This window comes from Rhodotorula toruloides (genome assembly GCF_000320785.1).
Source record: "Rhodotorula toruloides NP11 unplaced genomic scaffold Scaffold40, whole genome shotgun sequence".
Taxonomy (NCBI): domain Eukaryota; kingdom Fungi; phylum Basidiomycota; class Microbotryomycetes; order Sporidiobolales; family Sporidiobolaceae; genus Rhodotorula; species Rhodotorula toruloides.
Window position 1 is genome coordinate 113,746 of NW_015623000.1, and position 27,117 is coordinate 140,862.

The window sequence follows — 27,117 nt, forward strand, 5'->3', positions numbered from 1 at the left end:
GCTTGCGCGCACGCTTCTCCTGCCTCTCGGCGTCCTCCTCGCCGTCCCCGTCCTCCTCGTCTCCCTCATCCTCCCCATTCACAGCGGCCTTGTCCCCCAACCCACTCAACAACTTCCCCGTCTCACTCGCCACACTATCGACTCGGCTCGTCCAAATCTTGACGCACCCGTCGAGGGTACACGAAGCCTTCTGGAAATTGATGCTGTTGTCGTCGCCGTTGCGGAGGAGGGACATGTCGTGGAAGTAGTCGATGAGCGCGAGGTTCCAGGTGTTGGTCGAGGTGATTTTCTGCACCGAGCAAGCGAGCGTTAGCGAGTGAGGAGCGAGAGACTGAGCTTGTTGAGAGGATGGCACGCACATTGTCGGTTGCGATCTTCATCCACTCCTCATAGCGCTGACTCTCGACAACCAACGGTGCAGCCTCCCTCTCGCCCTCTCCTGGCGCCGCTCGACCCGATACGCTCCGTCGCGGGGTGGCGGTGACATCCCTGAGCCTGTTTGCTGCGGCTGCGAGGACGCTTAGTTTGGGCTGCCTCGGGGCTGTAGGGTGGGTGAGGGAGGCGCGGGGTGTTGAGGGTTGGGAGGGGAGGGAGGAGCGGCGACGGGAGGAGGGGGAGGGGGCGCGCCGGGGCATGCTCGCGTGTGAGTGTGAGCGCGTTAGAGGAGCACAGAGTCCAGCAAGCGAGTGAGCAGATGAGCGAAGTTGGATGATGAGGGGACGCGTCTGGACGACGAGGTCACGTGCACCGAAATCCACCCCCTCGTCCCTCGTCGCCTCTCTCCCACTCGCTGACACGGCTCGACTCGCTCATTCAGACATTGCTAGCACACTCGACATATCCGCAACCAGCACACCCCGTCTCCCCGCTTCCTCACACCCTCCCAACCTCTCCCGTCGCATCCCTCAACACCCCCTCCTCATGACCACGCTCTCCCGCCAAACACCCCGCTCAACCTCGAAACAACCCCTCAGGGAGGTCCAGATCCTGCACGATGAGCCCGCACAGGACAAGGACGACGCGCTCGGATGGGCAGAGGTACAGGCTTTGATCGAGGACTGTGAACTCGAGGGTGCGTCGCGTTGCGCCGTCTCCCGTCTCCAGGAACTCGAGGATGTAGCTGACGATGACGCACGCGACGAACAGCCGCATCGTACCTCCGCACGCTCTCGACCTCCCGCTCGACCTCCCTCTCCTCCCTCACCCGTCACTTCACCGACACCCTCTCGTCGCTCGACCCGCGCGTGAGGGAGATGCCTCTCGCGCGCTTCGTGGGCGAGTTTGGGAGCGATGCGGGCAGGGCACTGAGGGGGGTCGTGGAGGAGGAGATGAGAGTTAGGGAGGCGAAGGACGGGGCGCAGGGGGTGTTGGCGAGTGCGAGGAAGAGGTGCGTTGTGCGAACGACTTGACTGTGCGAGAAGAAGCTGACGCCGAGATCTCGCTTGGTCCTTCTTCGGGTCCCATATGCGCAGGAAACGCGTCCTCCCGCTCTCGCCGCGCCAAGACGGTCAGGGTGAGCTTATCTTCCCCTTTAGCGTCGTTCTCCATTTCCTCCATCCCCTACTTTGCCCGCCTATCCGCCTTCTCCCCTCCCTCGCTCCTCTCGCCGATTTCTTCCGCTCCCTCGCTCTCTCTCCCTCGCCACTCTCGCCCTTCCCAAAATTCTCCTCCTCCGACCTTCCTCCTCTCATTATCCGCATCGTCCCAAACCTCGTAGCTTTTACTGACCCCCTCTCTCCCTCCTTTCCCGTGCAGACATCGAAGACCCCGAAGACACCGACAACCCCTTCCTCGCGACAGCCAGCGCCATCAAGCACAAGAAACTCCGTCAGGCGACTTCGGCTGCGGACTTGAAGGGGAAGGGGAAAGCGCCGGGGAGCGTGCGGAAGGCTGGAGGTGCGGCGGAGGGCGGTGGGACGGTACGTCGAAGTTGTTCTCTTCCTCGAGGTCTTGGAGGAAGGGAGAGGATGTGATGATGGGAAGCTGACGACTCGCTCTCTCCCTGCTCTTCCCATCCTGCCTTTCTCCGATCCCGCCTTCGCCTCTCCACTCGTTTCTGCCTCTTCCCGGCCTCGCTCCATACACACCCGACGACCCACTTCCACCTCTGCGGCACCCACGCCCTCGCGCCGACCTTTCTCTCTGACTTCCCCGCCCTTCCCTTCTCAATCGACTCTTCACCGCTCACGCCCGTTGCGTCTCCCACACTCCACTGTTCCGCCTGTCGCACACCATCGCTCGCTCGCTTTGGAAATCCAAAACCCCCAAAAACAGGCTCGCAAAACCCGCCTCCGTCTCCGGCCCTCGACAACCGCCTCCTCCTCCGCAAACGCAAACTTCGTCTACCGCACCACCACCGCAAACCCCGTCCCTCCCACTCCTCTCCTCCCCTCAACCCGCCAGCCCAGGCGGGGCGAGTCGATCGTCCTCCGGAGTTTGAACGACTCGCCTCTGGGAGAATTTGTGGCGAGTTCGCTTTCGCATTCGGCGGAGGAGGAGGGAGAGGATGGGGAGGATGGGGAGGAAGGGGAGGGAGAGGGAGAGTGGGATTTGGTTGGAGAGGGCGAAGCAAGTCGAGTTGAACACCTCACTCCTTCCTCTCGCCTCCGCTCCCGGTCACCCAAGAAACCCAAATCCATCGCCGTCCGCCCGCCCACCTCAACAAACTTCAACGTCCCCCTCCCACCCAACGCACCCAGTTTCGAACAGCTCAAAGTAAAGTGGGTCGAGGAGGTCAGGGACAAGTTGAGGGCTCAAGCGGCGAGTGAGGGGGGTGGGGTGGGGGAGGAGGAGAGGAGGAGGTTGGAGGAGGTTTTGATGGGGTTGTTGCGCTGAGCGGTGGGGATCGGAGGGGAAGGGGGAGGGGCGAGGGGAGCGGAGTTTGATACCCATGCTTTCGTCGTTCGAGTTTTCTCTCATTTGTGCATTTCTTGATCTCGCGTCTACTTCTCTCGCTGCCTGCGACAAACCTGGAGAGGACGCGTAAGAGCTGCCATCTCTTCCCTCGGTGTGCGCGAGGACAAAGCAACAAACGATAGGTAGCAGCAAAGAACGCAAATCGATAGACATAACGATAGAAAAGGTTCGGGGGGACGGCGAGCGGGCGGGGGCGGGTTCAGCGCCAGGCAGAGGAGGCGGCGCTCAGGTTGGCGAGAAAGTCGTGCGTCGAGGTGATCGTCTGTACACCCTCCTGAGGCGTCAGCTCAAGTCCGCTAGCGCACCGCATCTGCGCAGCGAGAGACCAGCCGCAATCGCGAGCGGAACGCACCTCCGCCTCCTTCTCCTCCCTCGCCCACTGCTCCTCCCTCCTTCTCATCTCCCGCTCAACCTCCGCTCTCGCTCTCTGCATCTCCACAAGCTCGAGACGTAATTTCTTGTTCTTTGTCCGGGCGGAGGTGAGGGCGCGGGTGTGAGCTGTGAGGGTTGAGAGGAGGGCGGACTGTGCGACGTGCAGGGTCAGGGACGGTTGGAGGGTGAGAAAGTGAGCGGGACGTACGCGTGAGAGAAGTGGGGATTGCACGCTCGAGGCGAAGCACTGGAGGAGCTTGAGGGTGCGAGGGTTCTTGCCGTGCTCCTCGCTGTGCGTGACCAAGAACAGGACTGGAAACGTCAGCCTGGCTTCTGTGCAAAAGCGCGACGTAGTCGTAGGTCTTCTCACGCACATTAGCTGATCAAGCATCCTCCTCGTCCCTCCCGCAACGACATCAAACACGTTCAGCTTGCCCTTGTTCCCCTTGAGCCGCTCCGTGCGGACCTTCACGCCCTTCTTGCTCTGGTCGGCGTCTTCGGCGTCGTCGTCATCGGACGTATCGGGAGTAGGGGAGCGGGCGCGGCGCGCGGGTTGACGGGAGGTGCTGGCGGCGGGTTGTCTGCGCGAGGTGGAGGTTGTTGCGGCGGAGGGCACGGGACGGCGCTTCGCGGCCTTTGCAGGGTCGGCGGCGGCAGACCCAGTCCTGTAAGTGAAACCTTATCAGCTTGACGAGCTACGCAGGGAAGGAGAGTCCTGCTCACCGCTTCCGCTTCGCCGCTCGAGCTGCTCCCGCCGCCTCCTCCTTTTCCGGCGACTCGGCCTTCTCCTTCCCCTTGGTCTTGCCCTTCGACGTGACCTTCCTCTCTACGGCCGACGCAGCCGCCGGAACGCTCTTCCTCGCCTTCTTCGGCTTCGGCTCCTCCTGCTCGTCCGCCTGCGCAGCGCTATTCCACGCCCGCTTCTTCTTCCGAGCTGGTGCGGCCGATGCGTCGGCGGATTCGTCGGCGGAAGGCGAGGGAGGCGGAGGAGAGGCGACGACAGGTCCGGCGACTCGAGTCTTTTGACGGCGCTTCGGCTCCTTCTGCGGCTTCGTCCTCGTAGCCGTATCCGTCTCCGTCTTCTGAGTCGAAGAGCGTCGAGCCTTCTTTGCGACCGAGACGAGAGCCTCCGCCTGCGGGCGATTGTCCTCGCCGTGGTCCTGCTCGACCTCCTGTGCCTTCCCCTTGCCCTTCACGCTCGACCTCCGCTTTTTCGTCGGCTTCGCCGCCTCGTCCGCGGCTTCGTCTTGGCCGATGACAGCAGCAGCAGCCGACTTGCGCTTCAGCGTCTTCTTCACCTTCGCGGCTTCCTCCCCGTCGTCCTTCGCGATCTGAGCGTCCTTCTTGGGCTTCGCAGTCGACTTGCGAGGCTTCTTCTTCGACGCAGAAGTCGAGACGGCGGGAGGTGGCGGAGGAGGAGGAGCGGGACCGTCGTCGATGGGTGAAGGAGGTACACCGGGCATCGCATTCGCCGTCACTGTCGAGTCCTTCGGGAAGGCCGACGCGCGCGGAAGACGCTTGGTCGGCTTTGACGGCCCAGAGACCGGAGGATCACCCTCGCTAGCTCCTTCCGCCGTCCGACCGACTTCCCCCCTCGCTCCCGACTTCCTCGGCGACTTGCGCGCAGCAGCACCCTTTTTAGACGGTTCTGGGACTGGCTTCGGGCGCGAAGAGCTCGACGATGCGGTTGAACGGGAGGTCGAGGGGTCTCGTTTGGCGAGCAGATGGGCGAGAGAGGAGGGTCCTGCCGAGGCGAGCGCGTCGAGTGAGGCCCATTGCCTGTCCCAACAGAGCTATAGTCAGCTCTGTGCATGCTCACACGCCCTCACGAGCGTGTTGTACGCACCCTTCTCCACTCGTCTTCAGCCTCGCTGCACGCGCTTCGTCTCGGTTCTGTGGGACAGGCGCGGGCTGGGTCTTGGCTGTGGGCGAGCGAAAGGTCGGGATGCGGATAGTCTTCGTCTCAGCAGGCGGGCCGGTGAAGCTGGGGAACGGAGCCATGCGAGGTTGAAGGACAAGCCGTGTTTCGACGAGAAGTCAAGGTCTCGGGGGTGACCTTTCGGTGAAGCGAATACGACAACAATTTGCAGAAAGACGAATCACTGTACAGGGTATGGCAGGGACGGAGCGTCTTAACGGCAAACCGGAGGGAGACGAGCAGGGCTACGCGCGCTTCATGAGCCTGCGCAACAGAAGTCTGGTTAGCCAGGCTTGCGTAGCGTGCCGAACACTATGACGCACCAAGCGAGAGTGATGTCGATGTTGCGGCTCGACTTGGCTGCGAGGAAGAGTGGAACAAGGTCAACGAGCTGCTGGCATTCGAGAGAAGTCGGCGAACCCACCTGAGATGGAGTAGCAGCTGACTTCGCGGTTTCGAATCGTCGCCAGTGCTAGTGCAGAGATGACCTCGTCGACCGTCGCGTGATCTGCCAGGTCGTTCTTGTTGGCGAGGACCTGCGGACGTAATTCGTGTCAGACTTCGTCCTTCTTCTCCTCCAGAACGCACGTACCAGTAAAGGAATGCCCTTGAGCTCCGGCTTCTCCAGCAACGCATGCAGCTCCGCCCTCGACGTCGAGAACGTCTCGCGATCTGCCGAGTCGAGGACCCAGACTATCGCGTTCACGCCGCGGCAGTACCGTTCCCAGATCGAGCGGAAGCGAGGTTGTCCTGCGAGGTCTGCGGGCGCATGATGGCGGTTAGGACAGAAGGCGGCGGGCACAGGGGAGTGTTTGCGTACCCCAGACCTTTAATGTCTGTCCAGCGCGATGACTTTGTCAGCAGAGTCTTCGACCTGAAATCGCAGAGTTTCCGACTCACAACATTGCCCTTCTGGATTTTCCGCAGGTTGAATCCGCTGCAGGCAAACGAGCGAAAGGGTCAGGTCAACTCGCGGCGAGTTGAGGCGGCCGTCTCGCCCGACTCACACGGTCGGGATCATCGACTCGCTGAACTGATTGTTCGTCAAGATGTTCACCAGCGAGGTCTGCGCAACAGAGGAAACAGAGGGTTAGCACCCCTTGTTCGATGACATAGCCCGACCTGGCCGGACGAGGCGAAGGAGACGCCTGGAGCGGAGGAAGGACGCGTGACGCACCTTGCCTGCGTTCTGCAGCCCTATGCACGCTATGTCCATCGACTTGCTCCAGAAGAGCGACCGCAGCCAGTTCAGGAGGCCGCCGAACAGACCCATTGCGGGGGGAGACGGGGGGAGGCGGGACGAAGTAGCGGGTAAGGATGGTAAGCTTCTTGAGCGGCGTCTTGCTGTCCTAGCAAGTCCAGCAGAGCGAGTCGAGCTGCGGGGTTCTTGACGAACCTCTCTTTCACTTCGACCGCACGATGGCACCCGCTGCAAGACCTGCTGACGAGCTCGTTCGGGTGCTGGACGAGTCCTGCACGGCTACTCTCGCCTCTCTGAAGCGGCCGAACCGCGAACCAGCCGCCCTCTCTCCCGCCGAATCTTCATCGCCCCCTTCCCTCTCAGACATTCGAAACGACGTCCTCGCGCACCTGCAGGCCATAAGCAAGGAGGTGACGGCCATCTCGCTTGCGTTGAGACCGCCTGTCAGCCAGGACGCGCTTAAGGGGACGCTGGAGAAGCTGGTCGGGGTCGTCGGGAAGTTGGTCTATGCCGCTGAGCTCTTGCCGCGCGATGGAACCCTTGCGAAACGGATAAAGTGCGTATGCCATGAATTCTCGAATTTTGAGGGACGGAGTTAGCTGAACCGCTCACCCGTTACACAGCTGGACCGTTCAAGAATCGCTCGAAGCGTTCCAACACTTCCTTTCCTCCATCTCCTCTACCCTCGCCGCCCCTTCTTCTTCCGCCAAAGCTGCACGAGACGAGCTTCTCCGATCAGCCAAGACCGTCTGGAGCGTCGTCGACAAGGCGCAGGGCTTGCCGAAGGATGAGCTCGAGGCTGAACGGCTTGGATGGAAGGATGTGCTTGGCCTGTTGGACGACTGTCTGGAGGAGATGAAGGAGATGGGAGAGGCGGAGGATGCGGGAGCGGAAGGAGACGAGGAGGAAGAGGGGGAGGACGACGACGACGACGACTTTGGCTCGACACCCCTCACACCCGCACAACGGGGACGCATCACCGCCGCCCACCTTCTCCTCCGCCTTACTCGCCTACTCGTCAATCGCCTCTTCACCAAGACAGCTCCGCCAAATCCCTCTCCCGCCTTCACCGACCCTTCTTTCCTCGCATCCACACATACTCTAGTCAGCCGGGTCTCAGAAATGGGCGACGACCTCGCTGCTGCGCTCGAACCGCCACAGGATGAGCTTAAGGAGGCGGTAGAGGAGGTCCTGAGCGTCGGGGAGGAGCTGGCTAAGTGCATCGAAGAGGCGGTCGACGAGCGAGGGAGCGAGGAGGTCAAGAAGGCGGAGACAGAGTGGTTGGGCGTATGGCGGAAACAGCGGGATACGGCGAAGGCCAAGCTTGACGCAATCTAGCCTGCTCTCGTTGCGCGGACTCGTTCAAGCTTCAAGGGAGTATTGCATGCAGGTCGAGGCACTACAACGCTCCGAGCGAGAGCATCGTCCCCAGACTCTGCACGATCGAGTCGCCCATCGCCTTTTCGACAGCCTCCTCGAGATGCCGCTTCGGGTCCTGCTTGCCGACGTGCCGTGTCTTGAGCTGCTGCGGGGTCAGCGTCGCTTCCTCCTTGACCGACGCAGTGTATGTTTGTGCGAGTTGCAGCATGCGCTGCGCGTATTTCGACGTTTCCATCAGCGGACTGACCGTTGCACGGCAAGTTGCCGACCGAGAGACGGCAACGCACCTTGATGCTCTCCTCGTTCTCCTTCTTCATTGCCTGCCAGTCGCGCAACTTGAGTCCCTCAGTCCAATCCTTCTTGTGCAAGTTCAACAGCATGCTCTGCTCGAGGTCGGTCTTGCGGTAGGCGATCGCGATCGAGTAGTAATGTCGGTTCAAGCCGTGGATGAGAGCCTGCGGAAGCGAGCGAGTCAGCCCCCGTCCAAGTCGCTGACAACGCGGGAACGCACCTGAATGCTAGGCTGCTGCAAGTGTCCGACGTTGCTCGTGCTCTGTCGCGGCTCGATACCCATCATGACCTGTTGAGGGTTGATGGACCGAAACGCATCAATCACGACCTTGCCCTTGACGGACTGGATCGGGTCGACGACGACGGCCACGGCGCGGGGGTTGAGCTGCTCGAAGGACTGCATGGGGATGGAGTGTAAGCAAGAGGCAATCGTGAGAAGAGGGAAGAGCGCACTTGTTGCGTGTTGACATCAACGCTCGACAGCCAGCATCCGAACCCGGGGTGAGAGTGGTACCACCCGACGACCATCTCTGGTCTGCGCGATACGATTGGATCAGCTTCATTGAAAGCGAGAGGAGCAGAAGAGGCGAACCGTCCTGTCTGCTTGAGCATGTCGAGCATCTTTGTCTGGAAGACCGGGTCCACCGCTTCGACCGACACGCCCGTACCGCTTTGAGGCATCGCAAAGACGTCTGTTCAACATGCACGAAAGCAAGATCAGCTACAGGAGCAGAGCGAGGGGAGGAAGCGAGACGAACCGATTACCCGCACAGTGTACTCGTCCACAAAGTCTCCCAACATCAACCCCATGACCTCCAGCGGCACTCCTGCCCGTCCGTGCTTCAGCATCTGTGCACAAGGAGCCACCAGGTGGAGAGCGATGAGAGGGGAGACGTCAGCGGTGGCCCAACTCGCCCAGCAAGCAGCTCGAGCGCACCTTGAGCAGCGCCAGACTGCTGATGTGGACCGTCTCTGCATTGTCGTTGGTCGGGATGTCCCCTGCGACGCCGCCTTGCGCCCCTCCTCCGCCGAACTGGGCTGCGATGTTGCGGAGCTGTGCCGGGTCCACTGCGAGCGGGGGAGGAGTTGCCGGTCAATGATCTGATACAATGGCGGTATATGAGCGCTCTGACTCACTTGTAGATGCTCCTATGCGAGTTGCGGTGAGCGGTGAGTGCCAAGTCCTCGACGCACCTCCCTTACCCTCGACCAACACCCGCCAATCATGCTCGCGACGACGAAAAAGGACAGGAGGCAGCGTGAGTAGACACTGAAGCGATGCTCGCTGTCCCACCGCGACTCACAGCTCCCTCGACGCCCGCAGCGCAGCGCGCCGCCAATCCTTCCGCTGTCATCGCAGACTCCGAGTATGTCGCGCGGCGGGTCAAGCGGCATCTCAACGATCTCGAACGGACGAATTACACCGAGCCGACGACCGGTCCATCGGCTTACGGCGAGGCGGACGACGAGAGCAAGGGGCCGACGGCGCTGGGCAAGGACGACGACGGTCCGTTCGGGGTTTTGGGTCGTAAGAGTCGTTGACGAGGCTCCGCGTGGCTAACGCCTTCGTTCGTCCGCAGGCAAGAAGCGCAAGCGGTCGATGGCGGTCCGCTCCCTCCTCATGTACCGGAAGAACCTCGCTGCTCTCCTTGACGAATCCGTGCGTCCTGCTTCCCTCCCGCTCACACTGCTCGTCGCTGACACTTTCCCCAACCGCAGAACCTGTCGGAAGCCCTGCCCAACCAGCCCAACTACCTCACCGCCGCTGCTCCTCCCTCACGACACCCTCCTCTCGCCATTTGTTCCGTCTGCGGCTATACCGGCAAATACTCGTGCTTGAGGTGTGGGCTCAAGTACTGCGACATCGGGTGCCGGACGACGCATGACGAGAGTCGATGCGAGAGGAGGTGAGGAACGGGTTTTGAGGCGCGGTCTGTTGGGACTAGCGGTCGAGCGTGTTGTTGTAACAGTGCCTTTTCCTTTCTCATTGACCTGTCGACGAGCGAAAGCTGCCTGACCTCGATCGCAGGCGAGGTCTCCGGGAGACCTTCACACCTCGAGCGTCTCGCCCTACGTCCCGTTCAGCGCAAGTAGGACTCTTCTCCGCCCGAGTTCATTTCCGCTCGCATGACGTCCGCAGCAGCCTCAAGACGCCTCTCAATCCACCCTCGCCAGATCTACCAACCCCTTCAACAACCTCGCGACATCCTCCAACGCAGCGATCGCTCTATCCCGCACTTCCTGCGATGCGCCCGCTCCCGGGGTCCCAGGGTTACTCGTTGCGCGGCCGTTTGGAGCGGAGGACGAGGAGGAAGAGGATGCTGTGAAGCGTGTTGAGACGGAGACGGCGTAGGAGGCGGGATCTAGGGGCTCTGGCGCTGTATCGGACTGCGAGAGAACGAGTGTCAGCTTTGCTCTCGACAGCGAAGGCAAAAACAGGCGCTGCACACCTCGTACAGCTGGAAAAGCTCCACGGAGACTGCCCCTCGTCGCCAGACCTGTCCTCTCCGATGCGTAACGAAAGCCTTCTTGCTGCCAAGCGATCCGAGGGGTCAGTAAGGGCGCTAAACACTAATCAGGACGCAAAGGAGCTCACCTGAAGCCCAGCGAGTCGACCAACGCCCTCGGATCCGAACCCTCCTCGACCGCGAACTCTGTCACGCCAAACTGAAGCGCTCTTGGGGCCGTTCGGGGCGGCTCAGGCTTCTGGTTCAGCTGTATCGTCCTGTTCACGCACGTGTCAGCCCGCCTCTCGGTGTTGTGCAGGATCTTGATGTGGGGAGCGATGAGGATGAGAGGAACCGCACCATTCGACCCGTTCGCCCTTTGAGCGCGTCCTGAGCGCCTTGACTCGTACTCTTTGGCTGTCTGGATCCGGCGCGGGTGCCCCGCTCGAGCTGGCAGCTGTTCTTTCGTACACTTCTTCCCGGAGAGCGAACGAGTCGGCAGAGTCGCAGAAGGCGGACAGGCGTGACGTCGTGGCTGGGTAGAGCGTCGCTGGGAGGATGCCAGAGATGGAGAGCTCGGTAGTCATGCCGGCGAAGCGGTAGAAAGCGGCAGGAGTGAACGGAAGGAAGCAAAGGAGCGGAAGGGTGGACAACTCTCGTACGACAGGGTGTGCGCGGACAGACGAGATTACAGAAGCGATGACATTTGTACGCCGAGCGGGTACAACGGAACGAGGCGACATAGTGAAAAAGGCGGGAGGAAGAGGATGTAAGCACGACGAAAGGCGAAGGGGATGCAAAGTTGCGGCAACGATTCGGCGCCAGCGGTGTCGGTGATGATGAGCGAATGTGTGGAGTACACGAAGAGGAGATGGAGAGAGGAGACAGCTGAAAGGAACGGGTGGAGAACGACAAACAGACTCGCTGGGACTGGACCTAGCCCGAGCACATCGTACAGGCGCCAGGGTTCTCTCTGCAGATGGAGACACGCGTCAGCAAATCTGTAAGGAGTTGCGGATCGAGGGGAGGAGGAGACGGGACTCACAGCGAACACAGCAACTGGGCCTCCTCGAGGTCGCGCTGCTCCTTCCTCCGCATCGCCTCCTCGTACGTGATCTCGCCGTCGTCCGTCACGGGTGCGGCAGCAGCGAGAGGCGCGGCGGCGGTGACGACGGGCGCAGGAGTCGGGTCAGCGGGTGAAGGGGGAGTGGGCGAATACGCAGACGAGCTGCTGGTCGACGAGAGCTTGGAGGGGACGCCGTTCGAGAGCGAGGTGCGCGCGACGCCGTTCGTGATGTCGCGGATGGGCGAAGGGCGGGCGGCGGCGACGGGCGGGGCGGCAACAGGAGCTGCCTTGGTTCCGTTCGCCTTCTTTGCCTCGTCTGCGGGGCGCGGGCACTGTCAGCAGCTGTACACGGGGAGAGAAGGGACTCGCACGCACTGAGGGTGGCCTGGTCGACGGTGAACTTGATGGCGCCGACGGCGGCGCGGGTACGGAGGTAGTACATGCCCGTCTTGAGACCCTTCTTCCAGCCGTAGAAGTGCATCGACGTGAGCTGCGCCATGGTCGGCGACGAGAGGTGGACGTTGAGCGACTGCGACTGGTCGATGAACGCTCCGCGGTCGGCGGAGAGGTCGATGACGACCTTCTGCGAGATCTCCCACACCGTCTTGTAGATGCGCTTGAGCTCATCAGGGATACCGGGGACGTTCTGGATCGAGCCGTTGTGCGCGATGATCGTGTTCTTCATCGCGTCGTTCCACAGGCCGCGGTCGACGAGGTCGCGGAGGAGCCAGGGGTTGACGACTTGGAACTCGCCGGCGAGGACACGGCGGGTGTAGATGTTGGACGTGTACGGCTCGAACGCCTCGTTGAAGCCAAGGATCTGACTGGTCGACGCGGTCGGCATCGGCGCGCAGACGAGCGAGTTGCGGATGCCGTGCTGCGCAATCTTCTCCTTCAACTCGGCCCAGTCCCACAGGTCCGTCGGCGTGACGTTCCACAGGTCGTACTGCAAGAGGCCGTGGCTCGCGGGCGAGCCGCCGTTCTCCTTGTACGAGGGGTACCAGCCGGGCTCGCCGGGGTGGGCGATGGCGTAGTCGCGGGCCATGTCGCACGACGACTCGATCGCGGCGTGGTAGATCGTCTCGAAGATCTGGACGTTGAGGTGGCGCGCCTCGGGCGAGTCGAACGGCAGACGGAGGGCCATGAAGGCGTCGGCGAGACCCTGCACACCGATACCGATCGGGCGGTGGCGGAAGTTGCTGCGCTCGGCCTCCTTGACGGGGTAGTAGTTGACGTCGATGATGCGGTTCAAGTTGTACGTGACGACCTTGACGACGTCGTGCAGCTTCTTGAAGTCGTACTCGCCGTTCTTGATGAACGACGGGAGCGCGATCGACGCGAGGTTGCAGACGGCGCTGCGAGGCGACCGTGTCAGCGGAGCGATGTGTGGGAGGTCAGGCGGGCTACGCACCACTCGTCAGGCGAAGAGTACTCGATGATCTCGGTGCACAAGTTCGACGACTTGATCGTGCCGAGGTTCTTCTGGTTCGACTTTTCTGCAAGGCGGGCGAGGTGTGCTCGTCAGTGATCTGCGCCTCATGAGGCGACGAAGTGAATACGCACTGTTGGCGGCGTCCTTGTAGAGCATGAAGGGGTTGCCCGTCTCGACCTGGGCCTCGAGGATGGCGTACCAGAGCTTCTGGGCGGGAATGGTGCGCTTGGCGCGACCCTCCTTCTCATACTTCTCGAACAGCTCCTTGAACTCGTCGCCGTAGACCTCGTGGAGGCCGGGTGCCTCGGCAGGGCAGAAGAGGGGCCAGTCGCCGTTCTGCTCGACACGCTCCATGAAGAGGTCGGGAATCCAGAGGGCAAAGAACAAGTCGCGCGCGCGGACCTCCTCCTTGCCGTGGTTCTTGCGGAGGTCGAGGAACTCGAAGATGTCGGCGTGCCACGGCTCGAGGTAGATGGCGAACGCGCCCGGGCGCTTGTTGCCGCCCTGGTCGACGTAGCGCGCGGTGTTGTTGTACACGCGGAGCATGGGGATGATGCCGTTCGAGTAGCCGTTCGTGCCGGCGATGTACGAGCCGGTCGCGCGGATGTTGTGGATCGAGAGACCGATGCCGCCGGCCGTCTTGGAGATGAGCGCGCACGTCTTGAGCGTGTCGTAGATGCCCTCGATCGAGTCGTCCTTCATCGTGACGAGGAAGCACGACGAGAGCTGCGGGTGCGGCGTGCCGGCGTTGAAGAGCGTCGGCGAGGCGTGCGTAAAGTACCGCTCCGACATGAGGTTGTACGTCTCGATCGCGCGCTCAATGTCGTCGCCGTGGATGCCGACCGCGACACGCATGAGCATGTGCTGCGGTCGCTCGGCCACCTTGCCGTCGAGGCGGAGCAGGTACGACCGCTCGAGCGTCTTGAAGCCGAAGTAGTTCTGCGGGCGCGCGCGGAAGTCGTCAGTCTGCAGGTCTCTCGCTCGCGAGTGCGCGCAACGCACGTAGGAAAAGTCGCGGTCGTAGATGACAGCGCTGTTGAGCTTGTCGGCGTTGGCCATGATGGTCTTGTAGGTTTCTTCCGAGATCATGCTCGACGGGCGGCCGTTCTTCGGGTTGACTGCGTGCAAAGACCAGTCAGTGATGTAGCTTGCTGTGACCGCCCGCGAAACGCACTGTAGTGGTACAGGTCCGAGATGACATGCGAGAAGGTCTTCTTCGTCTCCTTGTGCAAGTTCGAGATGGCGATGCGGGCGGCGAGGATGGCGTAGTCCTGTCCGTGGAGGTTCGCTCGTGTCAGCGGAAAGTTGCCCGGAGAGCGAGCAGCCCCACGAAAAGCGACGAACAGGGTGGCGGGTGGTCATGTAAGCGGCGGTCTCGGCAGCGAGGTTGTCGAGCTCGACGGTCGTGACGCCCTGGTAGACGCCGTTGATGACACGCTTCGTGATCTGTTGCGTGCAAGGCGGTCAGCGCCTGGCGTGAGAGCCCGCCCGGACGCGACTCGAGACGGACCTCGATCGGCTCGACATGGTTCATGTCCAGGCCGTAGCAGAGCTTGTTGATGCGCGCCGTGCTGTGTGCCGTAGACCTGCGTCAGTACTATTGCCCGCGCATGCTCGCGAGCGGGCTGTGGGACGCACATCTTGTCGAACGCGACCTGCTCGCGACGACCATCTGGGAGCGGGCAAAGAGGGCGTGTCAGCTTGCGCGCGGCTTCGATGGCGATCCCAGCGTCTCGCTAGTGTGCGTGTGAGAGCGTACCGCGCTGCGCAGGGTGAGAGACGAGGTTGGTCAGCATCGCTCGGACGCGTCCAGTCTGGCAAGCTTACCTTGTAGACGAAGGCCATTCCGCCGGGCTGGGATGGAAAGAGAGAGTGGGGTTGTGGAGTAGTGCGGACGAGCCGAGTGAGTCTGTGAGTGGCTCAAGAGGGAGAGGAAGCGAGAGAGAGAGATGAGGAGAGGGAAGGAAGAGAGAGCGAGGCGAGCGACGCGTCTTGGGCGATTCGGGCGAGGCGCGTCCACGGCGCGTCCCTCTTTCCTCGCGAATTTCGCCGCATGCCGCCGCACCGTCAGCACCAGCAGCATCGACTGCATTCGATTGCAGTCGAGCAGTCCGACCCCAGTCGCTGTCCGACAGAGGCCACCCCGCGCTCCTCGTCCTCGACTTGCAACTCCCAACTGACACCTTGTCCCTCCCTCCCGCAGGAGCCTGCATCATGTGCTCTGGCGTGCGGTTTCGTTCGAAGCGCAAAGCGCGTCTTCGCCGTGTGAGCGAGAGCCAAGGCTGACAGAACTCATCGGCCCCCGTCGACTCTCCTTCTCCCCTCTCGTCCGCACGACGTCGCGCAGTGACTTGGCACACCTTCGTTAGGCTTATAGACACTCGTACAAGACGGCGCGAGGAGCGCAGACCCCAAGTGCGACGTTGGCCCGACAAACAAGCGCCTTCTTCCGGGCTTGCTGCTCCTGGCACCTCTGAAGGTCTGCGGCGCAGAGGTCTCCGTCCAAGGCGCAGAGAGTTGAAACTGACTTGGAGTTGCTCTTCAAGCTCACTCTGAAGGCCAACTTGCCCTGCTGTACATTCAGGGCTTAGCGGGAGAGAGGACGGCTGCTCCCTGCTTGTTCCTGTACCCAGCTGTAGGCACAGCTCAAGTAGCACTGCTTTCAGAAATGTCAGAGGAGGGACAATTCACCTGCAGAGAGACACGCTTGGGGACTGCGACACTGCTTCACAAATTGCAGCGGCCCTTCTCCTTGCGCAATCCCTGCCAGTGTGACAGTCATTACTGGCACTGTGCCCAGAGCTCATGAGCCAGGTCAAAAAGAATGACTACGGAAGTCAAAGATCAGGTGCAAGGGCTTAACCAACCCGGGCATTCCCAAAGTTCCGCCCCCTCGTCCGATGTCCCTTTCTCCCTCTCTTGTCTCTCACTCCGGTGCAGTGCACTTGATACACAGGCTTCCTTGAATTGAGGTATAGCTCTACAGCCAGCAGCAACCCATCCAAGCCGCTTATTCAGGCGCTCCACACTCTGGATCTCGATGTCCGCCCTTCGACCCGCCCCCCCTCCATCTCACCATCAGATCAGCCGGGGGGACCGGCCTTGCGCCTGGCCTTGGCTCCTGCTAGATAGGAGACCCTCGTCCACCCTGATGCCAGCCTTCCCGCAGCCTTCCTGTAAGCTCTCGCCGTCTCCGTCCGGCTACTTCGCCTTCCACTCGCTCGACTTCGTCCTCGCCTCTTGAACCGGCCTTGCCTTCGCTTCCCCTCAGCAATCGGTTCACGGTGTTGGAGGAGGAGGTGGAATGATGAGACATGGTTGAGTGAGCCTCTACTCGCTCTCGTAGCTTCCCTCTCTTCTCCCTTAGGCTACATCTCTCGCTTCCGTCGGAATAAAGCTCGAATCAGTCGTATCTCTTCCGTAGCCGGGAGTACGCTCGACGCTTTATCCTCTTTGCAGCGGCCCTAGTGCGAGCGGCGGCGTCGCTCGACTACTGGTCCTTGCACTTCCACCCTCTCGCCTGCCCTGCCCTCAGCCTCCTTGTCCGCCTTCGGCGAGTCTCCCTTACTCAAACTCCGGTGCTTCTCTGGCTCAAAACAACCAGCAAGATGTGCTGATGCTTGCGCCATGCTCCAAACTACCGGCGAGCTGTCAGATCCACACGAGGCATCCATGTCTGTCCGCAGGATCTCTCTTCTCATTACGGTCTCCGGCTTGGTACGCCTTGGCACACAAAAAGGTAACGCCAGGCGGCAAAAGCTATTGCCTCCAGGGTGGATCGAACACCCGACCTTGTCATCACCGCTTCCTGGCCCTTAGGACCGGATGGATGTGTACACCTTTGTATACGAGTGACACGCACTGCCACTGTGCTATAGAGGCTGTTGCTTGGTCCACTGCCGCTGTCATGCATCCGAGTCCTGCTTGCGCTCATGCATCTCACATGGAGAGGGAGACGAGCGGTGTTGGGCAGCGGGGACTAGGCGAGCAGGTCACGCAGCAAGGGGCAGGCAACTCAGTGTTAGAGGTGTGCAGAAGAGTGCACTCAGCTAAGAACAGTAGTGTGGGTGAAGATGTGGTGGCGTTTACCGCGGCTGACCTTCCCAAACGAGGGGGGTCATTGGCTCAGCACACGTTTCCCGTGTGTGCTTCACAACCCTCACATCATGCTGTGAAGGTCCACCTCGCAACTCGTTACTATCGAGTCACACGTCAGCACCGGAGGTGTGTGCTTCAAGCCGAAAGGCGGGGTCTACAAGCTCCTGTCCATCCTCCTTCCGCCGTTCTTTGATGCCTCGAGACCACTGCACAGCAGAAATTGCCTGTGCATCTACAGTTAGCGCCGGCGTTCTCCTCAGTGCAGAGAAAGGGGCAGTTGGGGCACATGAGGGAGCAGGAGGAGGACGAGAGAGCTCAAGGACAGAGATGCCGGCTGCTCATTGCCGGGTCAGGAGTTGCAAAAGCGGTCCAGACTCTCAAACGCTGTGAAGCTTGCGCTGAAGCCGTGCGTTGAGACAATGACCCCCCCCCCCCCCCCCCAAACGGGTGTGAATGATGAGAATCCCCGCGATTGTAATCGTTGAGGCCGCCTTGTAATCCCTGGCCATCAGGACACTCCCTGGCAGCCGTTCTTTGGCACAGATGTACAGAAGTGATGGGAATTCTCACTTTGGTACAGCAAGCGAAGGCCCTGGTGCAGAGGGAGAGCCAGGAAAGCGACTTGTGCTCTCGCCAATTGGCGCGAAGGGGGTCTCCCGCTCGCCTCGTCGCTTCGTTCGGCGCAAGGAGCGAGACTCGGGTCTTTTCAGCTGCTGTGAACCCCTTGCAATTGCGACAGAAGCCCACGAGCTGCTGTAGAGCGCCAGCCAGCTTCACCTGGCAGAAGGGGCCTGAGCCACCTCTCGAACCGGCGATTGTGAGACTTTGCACCTGTTGACCCCCCCTTGTTCCCAAGTACGGCCTTCTTGTTGTCCCAATGAAAATCTCTTTCCTTAATGCCACCAGTCTTGCTGGACTACACTACTCGCCAGCGCATATGAAGCACCAGCGGCTTCTCACAGCTCAAGGAACGCAGAAATAGACAAAGTCTTAAGATATTTGCAAATTGTGAAGCAGCCGATACAAGCGCCCCTATGGCTCAGTGGCAGAGCGTTCGCCTAGTAAGCGAAAGGTCCATAGTTCGATCCTGTGTGGGGGCATCTAGCTTTTGCTGCCAGCGCTTTTGCAGGCATCCCGAGGCTTGCCTTTTTGCTCTTGTGTCCAGCGGAGCACCCTAACCCCTTCCTTCGCCACTGACACGGTTTGGGAACATGCACGATGTGGAAGAGGCATTGTGCTGCTCGCAAGCCCGACAAACCAAACGTACACGCCTTCCGGGCTTCGACGGCAGCTGCTGTTTAAGCGTGGCATGGCGCACACTCACCTCATGCAGAGCAAGCGGAGCCGAGAGCTCGCAAGCCCAATGGAGGCAAGCAGTGTCAGAGCACGGAGGAAACAGGCAACAGATCTTGTTTTCGGTCTGAATCTATAGCTACATGCTGCATCGCCTCTACCCGCCCCTCCTCTACACGCTCTAGAGCTTGCCCTTCTCCGGCGAGAGGCCGCGGCGCCAGATGAAGTCGCAGATCCGCTCGATCATCTCGGGCGTGCAGGCGTGGCCGCTGCGAGAGGATGGTGCGGTCGTGAAGTGAGGCGAGCAGCGTCGACATATCGAAGAGAATACGTCGGAGGCAAGCGGTGCGAAGAAGAGACGGGAGCAAAGGAGAGCAAACGGGTCAGCGACATCACCCTGGAAGACAAGCAAGTCCTGGATCCGGCACGCACGTATTTGGCTGCACCCATGCATCCACCTCGACGCCGCACTCGCGCAGCTTCTCGACAAACTTGTCGCTCCCGCCCTTGTAGTAGTCCACAAGGTGGTCGTCCGCGCCGCTCAGCACGCAAATTTTCTTGCCCGTCCAGCGGTCTCTCGTCGTTCGATCTGGGTCGAGAGCGTCGAAGAGCGACATGAGCGTGCGGGGGAAGTAGGGTGCTGAGAGAGGGAGAGGACCGGCGGGTGCAGGGAGGTTGGCGGCGCGGTTTGTCAGGAGGGTGTGGGTCGAGGGTGAGCCGACTATAGGGACGCCGAGGGTGATACGGGGCTCTGTGAGAACGTCGCGGGTTAGCTGGGAACATATGTGCTGCGAAGCGAGAGAGCAGCACGACGGAGGACGAGAGCAGACGAGACGCACCGTGAGCCAGCGCAAGCCAGGTCGCGTGCCCGCCGAGCGAGAAGCCGACACTGTACCAGTCCGTCACGGTACGCTCGTCATGCGGGAAGAGCGCAGGCGGCAAGAAGTCGATCAAGAAGGAGACGTCGCGGGATGTGCCGACTGCAGGCGGGAGGTCAGCCTACATTCGCGGCCCCAGTCCAGCTCACATGCCCGCCAACATAACGCTCCAACACCAGCGAACGCGCGACGCACCCTGGCAGGCGAGCATGTCGGTGGCATGGCTGACATTGTCGAGTTCGTGCGCCTGCATGCCCTTGTCCTTGCGGACCTGCGCGCGCTTCCGCCCGCCCTCCATCCACCCGAGGTTGCGGTCGCGGTCGACGGTACGGTGGCCGTGGTTGCGTTGGTCAAAAGTGACGACGAGGAGGTCCTTTGCGCCCTTGCCGTCGGGAGCGAGGCGCCTTTCCCGCGCCGACTCGACGAGGCGGTTCACGATGCCCATAATTGACGGGTGCTCGTGACTCTCTGTGCGGCCGTGGAGGACGAAGACGACTGCGAGTCCGGCGGACGACGTTGCCGGAACTGTGAGGGCGGGGAGGCCATAGACGTGAACGGGCAAGCCGCCAACGGTGATGGTGTGCGGCGTCGTGAGCGACGAGCTGCCGGACCAGGAAGACGAGACTGCCGCCGCCATCATGCGCTGTGTGCGAGTGAGGGTAGCCAACTGATGAGACGATGAGATGAGGAGAAGCGGGGAGTCGGGAGGTCAAGTGGAGTCGTGCGGGCGAGTTGGGGCGTCTGCGGTCGTCTAACGGTGCTCTGAGCAGTCTTTGTGCGAGTCTAGCAAGTCCAGCAAGAAGTCGAGCGAGTGGAAGAGGACGAACCTTTCTCGCTCTCCTCGTCGCGTCTCGTCGTGCGCAGATTAGCGTCTTTCGCTTCGCAGGCTTCGAAGAGGGTCACTGGCTGGTCCACGCTCTCGCTCGCACTCGCTGCGTCGCACCACGCACCCAACCGAGGCAGGCGGCCTGAGCACTTCGACTCCCTTTCTCCTCACCGGCACTTCCGCTTCTCTTGCACCACCCACGCCGCGCAGGACCAGCGACGACGGATGGCTCCGCTCAGTCGACCCGCCATTCTGTCCCTCACGGCCCTCACCATCCACTACAGCGTCCTCTCCATCGTACTCCACATCTCGCGCACTGCCCCCGGCCGAAGATACCACGCCTCGTCCGCCATCTTCTTGACAGAGCTCGGCAAGATCATCGTCAGCTGGGGACTTGTGCTGTGCACGGGCGAGCTGCGAGGCGCGGTGCGGGAACGGAAGAGGCTGAGGGCTATCTGGACGCTCAGGGACATCGAGGAGCGCGAGCGCAAGGAGGACGAGGAGAGGCGGCGCAACGCCGAGGAGGAGCAGGAGCGAGTGTGGAAAGAGGTCAAGCAGGCGGGCGCGAGTGAGGCCGAGAAAGCGGCAGACGAGGGCTACTCGGACGCGACAGTCGTGCCAGGTGCGTTCATTTAGCTCGCCTTCGCGTGAGACTCGCTGACAACCTTCCCGCGCAGTCACGCTGCACCGGAGAACGTCGTCGGAGGTGAAGACGTCGCCTATCTCACCTACCCGGACGGGGCCCGGCTCCTCGCTCTGCATCAACGTCGCTCTTGCCCAAGCGACGGCCGCGCCAGCTAAAACTGGAGCACCTTCTCTTGCCCTCATTCCCGCAACCCCCGCTCCCTATCCTTCGCCCGTACGAACACCGGACGAGTCAGCTCTCTACCCCGAACGACACCTCAACGGGCGGACAGCAGGTCCCGCTTCGCCGAGCATCCTCGACGACGTATTCGAACTCGAATGGTGGAGAACTCTATGGGCGTCGGTCTTTGGCGAAGGAGTGTGGAAGCTGGCGGTCCTGGCGGCTTTGTTCTGCTTCCAAGGGAACGCGCAGTATGTCGCGAGCGGGAATCTGAGCGTGCCGCTCTTCCAGCTGGCTTACCAACTCAAGGTGAATCAGCGGATGTCCTTTCATTCGGCCGATTGCAGCTAATCGTCCGACTACGCCCAGATTCCGGCGACGGCCATGTGCTCCGTCATCCTCCTCAACCGCACACTCTCACGACAACAATGGGCCGCCCTCTTCATCCTCACCTTCGGTGTCGGCCTCGTCCAGCTCTTCTCCGTCACCAGCTCGTCATCCGTGCAAGCCGCTGCCGCCGCTGCTTCCGCCGCCAACTCGGCAAAATCAGAAGCGGGCTCTTCACTCGACGCTCTGGCCGTCCACCACGATGGCGCACCGAATCAGGCGCTCGGGCTCGCAGCCGTCGTCGCAGCATGCATGTCGTCCGGCTTCGCATCCGTCTACTTCGAGCGGATCCTGAAGGTCGCCTCTACGCCCTCCTCTTCCTCGCCCAACTCCTCACATGACTCGTCGCACGCTCTTTCGTCCACTCTCCCCTCCTCGCATCAGCCCCTCCTCTCCGACCACCAAGAATCGCAATCTCCCTCCCTCCCTTCACCAGACTCGATCGTTCCTTCCGGCAAACCCTCCCTCTGGATCCGCAACATCCAGCTCTCCATGTTCGGACTCGTCGTCGGCTTCCCCGTCGTCCTGTGGGAGATGCGAGGGTGCCTCGGCGCACTCGATTACGAGTACCTCGATCAAGGGATCTGGTCGCGCGCCGAGTACATCACGCGAACGGCCATGGGAGGGTTCTTCGACGGCTTCGACAGCGCGCTGCCGTGGGTCGTGGTGCTCCTGCAGCTGACAGGCGGGCTCCTCAGCGGTTCGTCCGCACCTCGGCTTCGTGCGGCGACCTCCGCAGCTGACCTCAAGCTCCTGACCCGCAGCTCTCGTCATGCAGCACGCCGACAACCTCCTCAAGTGCTTCTCCACGAGCCTGAGCATCCTCCTCTCCGTCGCAGCCTCCGTGATCCTCTTCTCATTCCACGTAAGTCTCCCTCTCGCTTCTTCGCCTTCGAAGCGACCAGGTGCTCACGTCTTCTACGCTCGCAGGTCACGCTCGGTATCTTCGTCGGCGCCGTCCTCGTGCTCGGCGCAACTTTCGCGTATACCTCGCCGGCCAGAGACTGGTGCTGGCGCCCTGTCTCCGGTCGATGACAGTCTCTTCCCTTCCTCCGTAGACTTCGCACATGTTATACTCCGCCCTCTCGCTCGCATTGCATTCGCTTTACCTCGCGCTGTCATGCTCTCGAGGCTGTGACCAGAAGAGATGCTGGACGTTGCGGCGTTGCACGGTGACAACAACAAGAATGGCAGGCGGAAAGAGCGGACTTGAACGGCCCACGAGGCGACAACCACCGGAAGAACAGAGGTATGCGCGAGGCAACCCTGCTCGTGCGCAAGACGGCAAGACGGTGGCGAGGCGGCTGAAGCGAGACAGGCGACGGTTTTCGGCTCATTGCGAGGCGTCGTTGGCGGAAGTTGGGACGACGGCGCGCTCGAGCGCTTCGTACTCCGCCACTTCCTCCGCTAGAGAAGGGGAGAGGTAAGGATGAGTGTTTGGGCGGAGACGACGCTGCGCGTCGTGCAAGAATGGCACGCAGAAGAGAGATTGAGAGAGGGTGGAGAACGCACCAGTCGGAACGAAAGACGAGATGTGCAGCGACTTGCACTTGGTATCGTGACACCTCCCACCTCCAGCCTCGGCCTTGCACAGTCTCCGAGACGTATCGACCCCGCGCTTGCGAGCAACCCAGGAAGCGATTCCTGCCTTACCTGACTCGGCGGGAGCGGGTGCTGGAACGTCAGCTGCTGGCGCGAGAGAGGTCGATCGTATCGAGGCGCTGTCAGACGCAGCCGATGCGCGACAGAGCGGGTAGCGGGAGAGGGAGGACTGATAGGGGCGGAAGAGCTGCGCGCGAGGAAAATCAGCAGAAGGGCGAGGCGGCGGGAGAGCGGATCAGCGGGGTGGACGAGGCGGGGCGATCGACGGAGCGCGCGGGACTTGCCGAAGAAGCGGAGGAAGGGGGTTGCGAGGGAACCTGTGGGGTATGCGAGACGGTTGAGCAGGCGAGAGACGTTCGTCGTTGCGAGACTTCGCACCTCCGAGACCGGTGCAGGTGTGGGTGTCGCACGAGCGGCAGCGGTTGTGATGGACGATTCGACACTTTGGACGTCGTTTGGCTGAGCATCGACAGTCGCCTGTTCGGCATGACCGTTCGCAGCGACAGGCGGAGTCTGCTGCGGTGCAGGCGACGCCGACTCGCCCTTCTTCGACCGGGCCTCCTTCTTCCTTCGCTCCATCTCGGCGATGCGCTCCATCATGCGCCGGATCTCGCGCTCCTTCGCCTCGAGCCGGTGCTTGCGCTCGCGCTCGTCGAGCTCGGCTTTGGCTGCGCGCGCCGCTGCCTCTGCTGCTGCTGCCGCTGCCGCTGCCTGGTCCGCTTCGCCGCCGGGTGGTCGCGAAGACCGCCTTGAAGGCTGAGACGGTGCAAGCGAAGGCGAAGGGAGGTTGCTATTGGACGTCGAAGGAGTCGAGTCGCGCATCTCCTCGTCCGCCCCATCGCCCGCCTGCTCCTCCTCCTCCTCCGACTCGTCGTCCGAGAGCTCGATGATCATCCTCGTCGACGCGCTGGCGATGTAGGCAGGCGCAGCGTGGCCCTTGGTCAAGCTCGCAGAGCTCATGGCGTGCGCTGGCTCGCCCTCGAGGTCCGTCGCCTTTGGTCGACCTGCAACGGAGGTCGGGACGAAGGTGCTGGTCGGCTGGGCGGACGACCTCGCGACCGAGTTGTATCGCGAGCTGGGACCTGCTTCGGCGTTGGCCGCGACGACGAACGGGCCGGGAGAGGGAACGTCGACCGTCTCTTCCGTGTGGTCGACCGACTCGCGCAGGTCGTGCACCGCTTGCGCAGCCATGAGCTTGCGCTTCTTGCGGTTCCGCCGGGCCGACCTCGTCTCTTTCGTCACGGCCGAGGCCGAGGAAGTTGCAGGCGAGGGAGCGGCGGCGAAGAGGGCGTCGACGTCTGACTCGAGCGCCTGCTGCTGTTTGCGCGCGAGGAGGGCGGCTTTGCGGGCGAGAAGCTGTTGGCGCTTCTGCGCTTCGAGCGCGGCTAGTTCGGGGTTTACAGGCGGCGGTGAGGCGGTGCGTCCGGGGGAGAGGGGAGAGCGGGGCGTGAAAGGCGTGGCATGGGCCGAGAGCGAGGTCGCGAGCGGAGGGAAGTAGGGGAACGCTTGAGGCGCCACGGTCGGGACGGCCAGGTCGAGGTTCAACTCGTGAAAGCTGTAGAGTCACGCACGAGTCAGCATGGCAGCGTCCGAGGAGCAGGAGAGCCAAACTCGCCTGATCTCGAGGATGTCGCGCGAGACGCCGACCGAGAGGAGGTACTCTGGCGAGACACCGTAGGTCAAGAGCTCTGCGATGATCTGCTTCGACTGGTCCTTGACGGCCAGCACTGCGCGCGCGAGAGAGCGGTGACAGTCAGCCCGCAAGCTCGAGGGGGGAGGTGATGAGGCGAGGGGGACTCACGGGCGCTCGTCGACAGCGCCGGAGTGGCCGTGGGTGGTCTCCCTGGCCCTGTGTCTGCCACAGTCACAGTCTGCGCGGCGTGTGCGCCCTCCGCTCCTGCTCTCTCCTCGTCGCCCTCGTCGTCAATCTCGCCCTCCTCGCGGTCGTCGTTGTCGAGTGTCGCTTGAGCGAGCGCCGTGTCGAGTGTGTGTGTGTGCGCTGTCGTCTGAGCAGCGGTCCTCGTCGCCATCGCCACCCGCGGAGAAGGCGAGAGTTTGGGTCGCTCGAGCGAGGTCGTCTGGCCGAGACACGAGCGAACGCTGCTCTCGCCCTCGCCCTCGCCTCTCCCTCTCTCTCTCTGTCTCCTTCTTGTGTGTGAGTGCATCCAGCAAACACACACTCTCACAGTCACGCTGTCGCTCACTCGCTCAGTCGCTCTCCTCAGGCGAACCAGTGCGCTCCTCTCTCTCCTCCCCACATCCAACACCACCCTCACTCGCTTGCTCGCCCGCAGTGTCGTCCGCCGCCCGTCCTGCCTCGCCGCCGAACGCGACAGTCCCCTTCCAGGCCGCCCTCTCCGTTCCCCGTGCGTGATGCCCCCGTCTCTCTCCCTTTCGCCTGACGTCCTTACCTTCGCTCGATCCGCAGACGAGATCAAGACGGTCATCAAGCGCAAGAACGCAGCGGTAGCGACCACCGCCGTCGCATTCCACTCCTCCGTCCTCCACTCGCAGGTGAGGCAGGCGTCCCTCCTCCTTCGCCCTACGAAGGCTGACCCGCCCTCTCGCCCGCAACAGCTCGTCGACGGCGTCGTCCAGCTCCGCCTGAACAAGCTCGACCCCGATGCACCTCCTTACGACGTCCCGAGCACGACTCAGGCGCTGTGGAACGCCCTCTTCAAGTACTTTGCGCGAGGGAGGGACTCGCCCGACAAGCTCGAGGTTGAGCCCGTCCTGCCCGCCGAGGCTCTCGACCTCGCCTTGATGGAGCTCGGTGCGTTGGGCGAGCTGATGCAGAGGGCGCGGCTGACCAGTCTCCGTCTTCAGGCGCAACGAAGAAGTCGCCCCGATACACCATCTCCCGCTCCGCCATCTTCCAGCTGTACACCTACGCCTCGGACGTTCCCGAGACTCACCACGCCCCTCGAGCGCCCTTCCCTTACCTCCCCATCACCCCGCCCGAAGGCTCGCCCTCGACACTCACGCACCCTCTCCGCCCGCCCAAGCCCAACCCCTCCAGTCTCCTCTACAGCCGCTTCCTCCCGCACCTCACGACCGACCCGCAGTCGCCCGTCTATTTCAAGCTCTCGACCTGCACGCTCAAGGACCTCCCGACCCTGCACAACTGGATGAACGACCCGCGCGTCGACCAGTTCTGGATGGAGAAGGGCTCAATGGAGCAGCACCAGCAGTTTATCGAGAAGAACACGCGCGACCCGCATGTCATCCCTGTCATCGGATCGTATGTCGAGCTGCGCGAGGAGAATGGGCAGGTCCGCCAGCAGCCGGAGGAGCAGGCCGTCTATGCCGAGATCTACTGGGTCAAGGTGCGTGGCGCTCGTTCCGCTGAGTACTTGAGTCCATGCTAACGGTGTCGCTTCTCCCAGGAGGACCGCCTTGCGCCAATTATGCCCGCTGGCACCGTGCAGGACTACGACCGAGGTACGCTTTCGCCTTCTTTCTTCTCGAGCCTCCGGGCGCGCGACTGACGGTATATTCTCCTCACAGGGTTGCACATGCTTGTCGGATCGAACGCACACCGCGGCCCTCACCGCATCCGCGCCTGGATGCCCTCCCTCGCACACTACTGCTTCCTCGATGACCCTCGCACGCAACGCGTGATCTGCGAGCCGAACGAGAAGAACGAGAAGATCATCAAAGTCTGTCTCGCATCCGCTTCGCTCCCTTGGGGGTCTGTTGCTGACTCGGTCCGCTCGCAGTACATGGAGTCGATCGGCTTCAAGCGGCACGGGTCTGTGACGTTCCCGCACAAGACCTCTGCGCTCATGATCCTCGAGAAAGAGGACTTTTACAGCCTGTGTCCGTTCTAGAGTGGCCTGCTCTTGCATTTGCATACGCTATTTGCATCCCTACCCTGCTTGCCTCTGTCTGCATCTGCATGGTTCCGAAAGTCTTCTGGGTGGAGGAGCAGTGTAAGAGCTTCCTGCTGTGTTGTCTGAGGCTCAGTGAAGCAAAAAAAAAAGGCCAAGGCCGAGGCAAAAGGCATTGCTCAGTGGCGGGATCGAACCGCCGACATCGGACTAAACACAGTCGTATTAGGTCCGCATCATAACCAACTAGATCAACCGAGCTTGATTACAGCGTTGCACTTTGCAAATATGAACCAACTCAAGCCAGTGCGGCGTAGACTAATCAGAGAATCAGGGACTCGTTGTGGTACCACCTCCTTCAAGGCTTATGGCGGG

The 27,117-nt window shown here is 61.9% G+C and overlaps 13 protein-coding genes across 13 annotated transcripts in view; 5 read left to right on the plus strand and 8 right to left on the minus strand.

Annotated features, from left to right (window-relative positions):
• The window catches only part of RHTO_06437 (condensin complex subunit 2), a gene marked incomplete at both ends in the record, with an annotated part of 3,055 nt that extends 2,420 nt beyond the window's left edge, over positions 1–635 (minus strand). The window contains 2 exons of the mRNA XM_016420098.1: positions 83–289; positions 360–635. Of these exons, the coding sequence (XP_016269513.1) occupies positions 83–289; positions 360–635 (483 nt within the window). The remainder of the gene's footprint in view (positions 1–82; positions 290–359) is intronic.
• A 286-nt stretch (positions 636–921) lies between these two features.
• Positions 922–2,835, plus strand: RHTO_06438 (uncharacterized protein; the record flags this gene model as incomplete). The annotated part of the gene is made up of 5 exons (XM_016420099.1): positions 922–1,072; positions 1,147–1,387; positions 1,473–1,513; positions 1,756–1,919; positions 2,275–2,835. 5 exons carry the CDS (start codon positions 922–924, stop codon positions 2,833–2,835), a joined length of 1,158 nt encoding a protein of 385 aa, XP_016269514.1.
• A 280-nt stretch (positions 2,836–3,115) lies between these two features.
• Positions 3,116–5,289, minus strand: RHTO_06439 (uncharacterized protein; the record flags this gene model as incomplete). The annotated part of the gene is made up of 6 exons (XM_016420100.1): positions 3,116–3,178; positions 3,269–3,439; positions 3,497–3,578; positions 3,663–3,953; positions 4,012–5,067; positions 5,135–5,289. The coding sequence occupies 6 exons, from the start codon at positions 5,287–5,289 to the stop codon at positions 3,116–3,118; spliced, it is 1,818 nt and encodes a 605-aa protein (XP_016269515.1).
• Positions 5,290–5,451: 162 nt separating this feature from the next.
• RHTO_06440 (ADP-ribosylation factor-like protein 8b) lies at positions 5,452–6,479 on the minus strand (the record flags this gene model as incomplete). Its single annotated transcript, XM_016420101.1, has 8 exons — positions 5,452–5,470; positions 5,530–5,566; positions 5,631–5,742; positions 5,799–5,965; positions 6,027–6,042; positions 6,107–6,143; positions 6,214–6,272; positions 6,384–6,479. 8 exons carry the CDS (start codon positions 6,477–6,479, stop codon positions 5,452–5,454), a joined length of 543 nt encoding a protein of 180 aa, XP_016269516.1.
• Positions 6,480–6,625: 146 nt separating this feature from the next.
• Positions 6,626–7,745, plus strand: RHTO_06441 (uncharacterized protein; the record flags this gene model as incomplete). The annotated part of the gene is made up of 2 exons (XM_016420102.1): positions 6,626–6,963; positions 7,031–7,745. The coding sequence occupies 2 exons, from the start codon at positions 6,626–6,628 to the stop codon at positions 7,743–7,745; spliced, it is 1,053 nt and encodes a 350-aa protein (XP_016269517.1).
• Positions 7,746–7,806: 61 nt separating this feature from the next.
• Positions 7,807–9,216, minus strand: RHTO_06442 (26S non-ATPase regulatory subunit; the record flags this gene model as incomplete). Its single annotated transcript, XM_016420103.1, has 8 exons — positions 7,807–7,998; positions 8,075–8,242; positions 8,299–8,475; positions 8,532–8,613; positions 8,671–8,770; positions 8,837–8,927; positions 9,016–9,146; position 9,216. Coding segments are annotated over 8 exons (942 nt in total).
• Positions 9,217–9,303: 87 nt separating this feature from the next.
• RHTO_06443 (zinc finger, HIT-type protein) lies at positions 9,304–9,989 on the plus strand (the record flags this gene model as incomplete). Its single annotated transcript, XM_016420104.1, has 4 exons — positions 9,304–9,337; positions 9,403–9,585; positions 9,659–9,738; positions 9,798–9,989. The coding sequence occupies 4 exons, from the start codon at positions 9,304–9,306 to the stop codon at positions 9,987–9,989; spliced, it is 489 nt and encodes a 162-aa protein (XP_016269519.1).
• Positions 9,990–10,235: 246 nt separating this feature from the next.
• RHTO_06444 (uncharacterized protein) lies at positions 10,236–11,112 on the minus strand (the record flags this gene model as incomplete). Its single annotated transcript, XM_016420105.1, has 4 exons — positions 10,236–10,466; positions 10,529–10,610; positions 10,675–10,803; positions 10,886–11,112. 4 exons carry the CDS (start codon positions 11,110–11,112, stop codon positions 10,236–10,238), a joined length of 669 nt encoding a protein of 222 aa, XP_016269520.1.
• A 349-nt stretch (positions 11,113–11,461) lies between these two features.
• RHTO_06445 (ribonucleoside-diphosphate reductase subunit M1) lies at positions 11,462–14,868 on the minus strand (the record flags this gene model as incomplete). Its single annotated transcript, XM_016420106.1, has 11 exons — positions 11,462–11,498; positions 11,571–11,907; positions 11,967–12,946; positions 13,003–13,087; positions 13,155–13,962; positions 14,026–14,141; positions 14,198–14,294; positions 14,368–14,469; positions 14,534–14,594; positions 14,662–14,678; positions 14,851–14,868. The coding sequence occupies 11 exons, from the start codon at positions 14,866–14,868 to the stop codon at positions 11,462–11,464; spliced, it is 2,658 nt and encodes an 885-aa protein (XP_016269521.1).
• A 3,727-nt stretch (positions 14,869–18,595) lies between these two features.
• On the minus strand, positions 18,596–19,932 carry RHTO_06446 (uncharacterized protein; the record flags this gene model as incomplete). Its single annotated transcript, XM_016420107.1, has 4 exons — positions 18,596–18,683; positions 18,847–19,165; positions 19,254–19,394; positions 19,488–19,932. The coding sequence occupies 4 exons, from the start codon at positions 19,930–19,932 to the stop codon at positions 18,596–18,598; spliced, it is 993 nt and encodes a 330-aa protein (XP_016269522.1).
• Positions 19,933–20,343: 411 nt separating this feature from the next.
• RHTO_06447 (UDP-galactose transporter) lies at positions 20,344–22,345 on the plus strand (the record flags this gene model as incomplete). The annotated part of the gene is made up of 5 exons (XM_016420108.1): positions 20,344–20,740; positions 20,796–21,232; positions 21,293–22,010; positions 22,075–22,175; positions 22,241–22,345. 5 exons carry the CDS (start codon positions 20,344–20,346, stop codon positions 22,343–22,345), a joined length of 1,758 nt encoding a protein of 585 aa, XP_016269523.1.
• A 298-nt stretch (positions 22,346–22,643) lies between these two features.
• On the minus strand, positions 22,644–24,942 carry RHTO_06448 (uncharacterized protein; the record flags this gene model as incomplete). The annotated part of the gene is made up of 5 exons (XM_016420109.1): positions 22,644–22,717; positions 22,823–23,099; positions 23,291–24,467; positions 24,528–24,639; positions 24,714–24,942. The coding sequence occupies 5 exons, from the start codon at positions 24,940–24,942 to the stop codon at positions 22,644–22,646; spliced, it is 1,869 nt and encodes a 622-aa protein (XP_016269524.1).
• Positions 24,943–25,144: 202 nt separating this feature from the next.
• Positions 25,145–26,742, plus strand: RHTO_06449 (siderophore biosynthesis protein; the record flags this gene model as incomplete). The annotated part of the gene is made up of 8 exons (XM_016420110.1): position 25,145; positions 25,207–25,278; positions 25,341–25,426; positions 25,490–25,685; positions 25,739–26,238; positions 26,299–26,353; positions 26,420–26,571; positions 26,632–26,742. Coding segments are annotated over 8 exons (1,173 nt in total).
• Between the last annotated feature and the right edge of the window lie 375 nt (positions 26,743–27,117).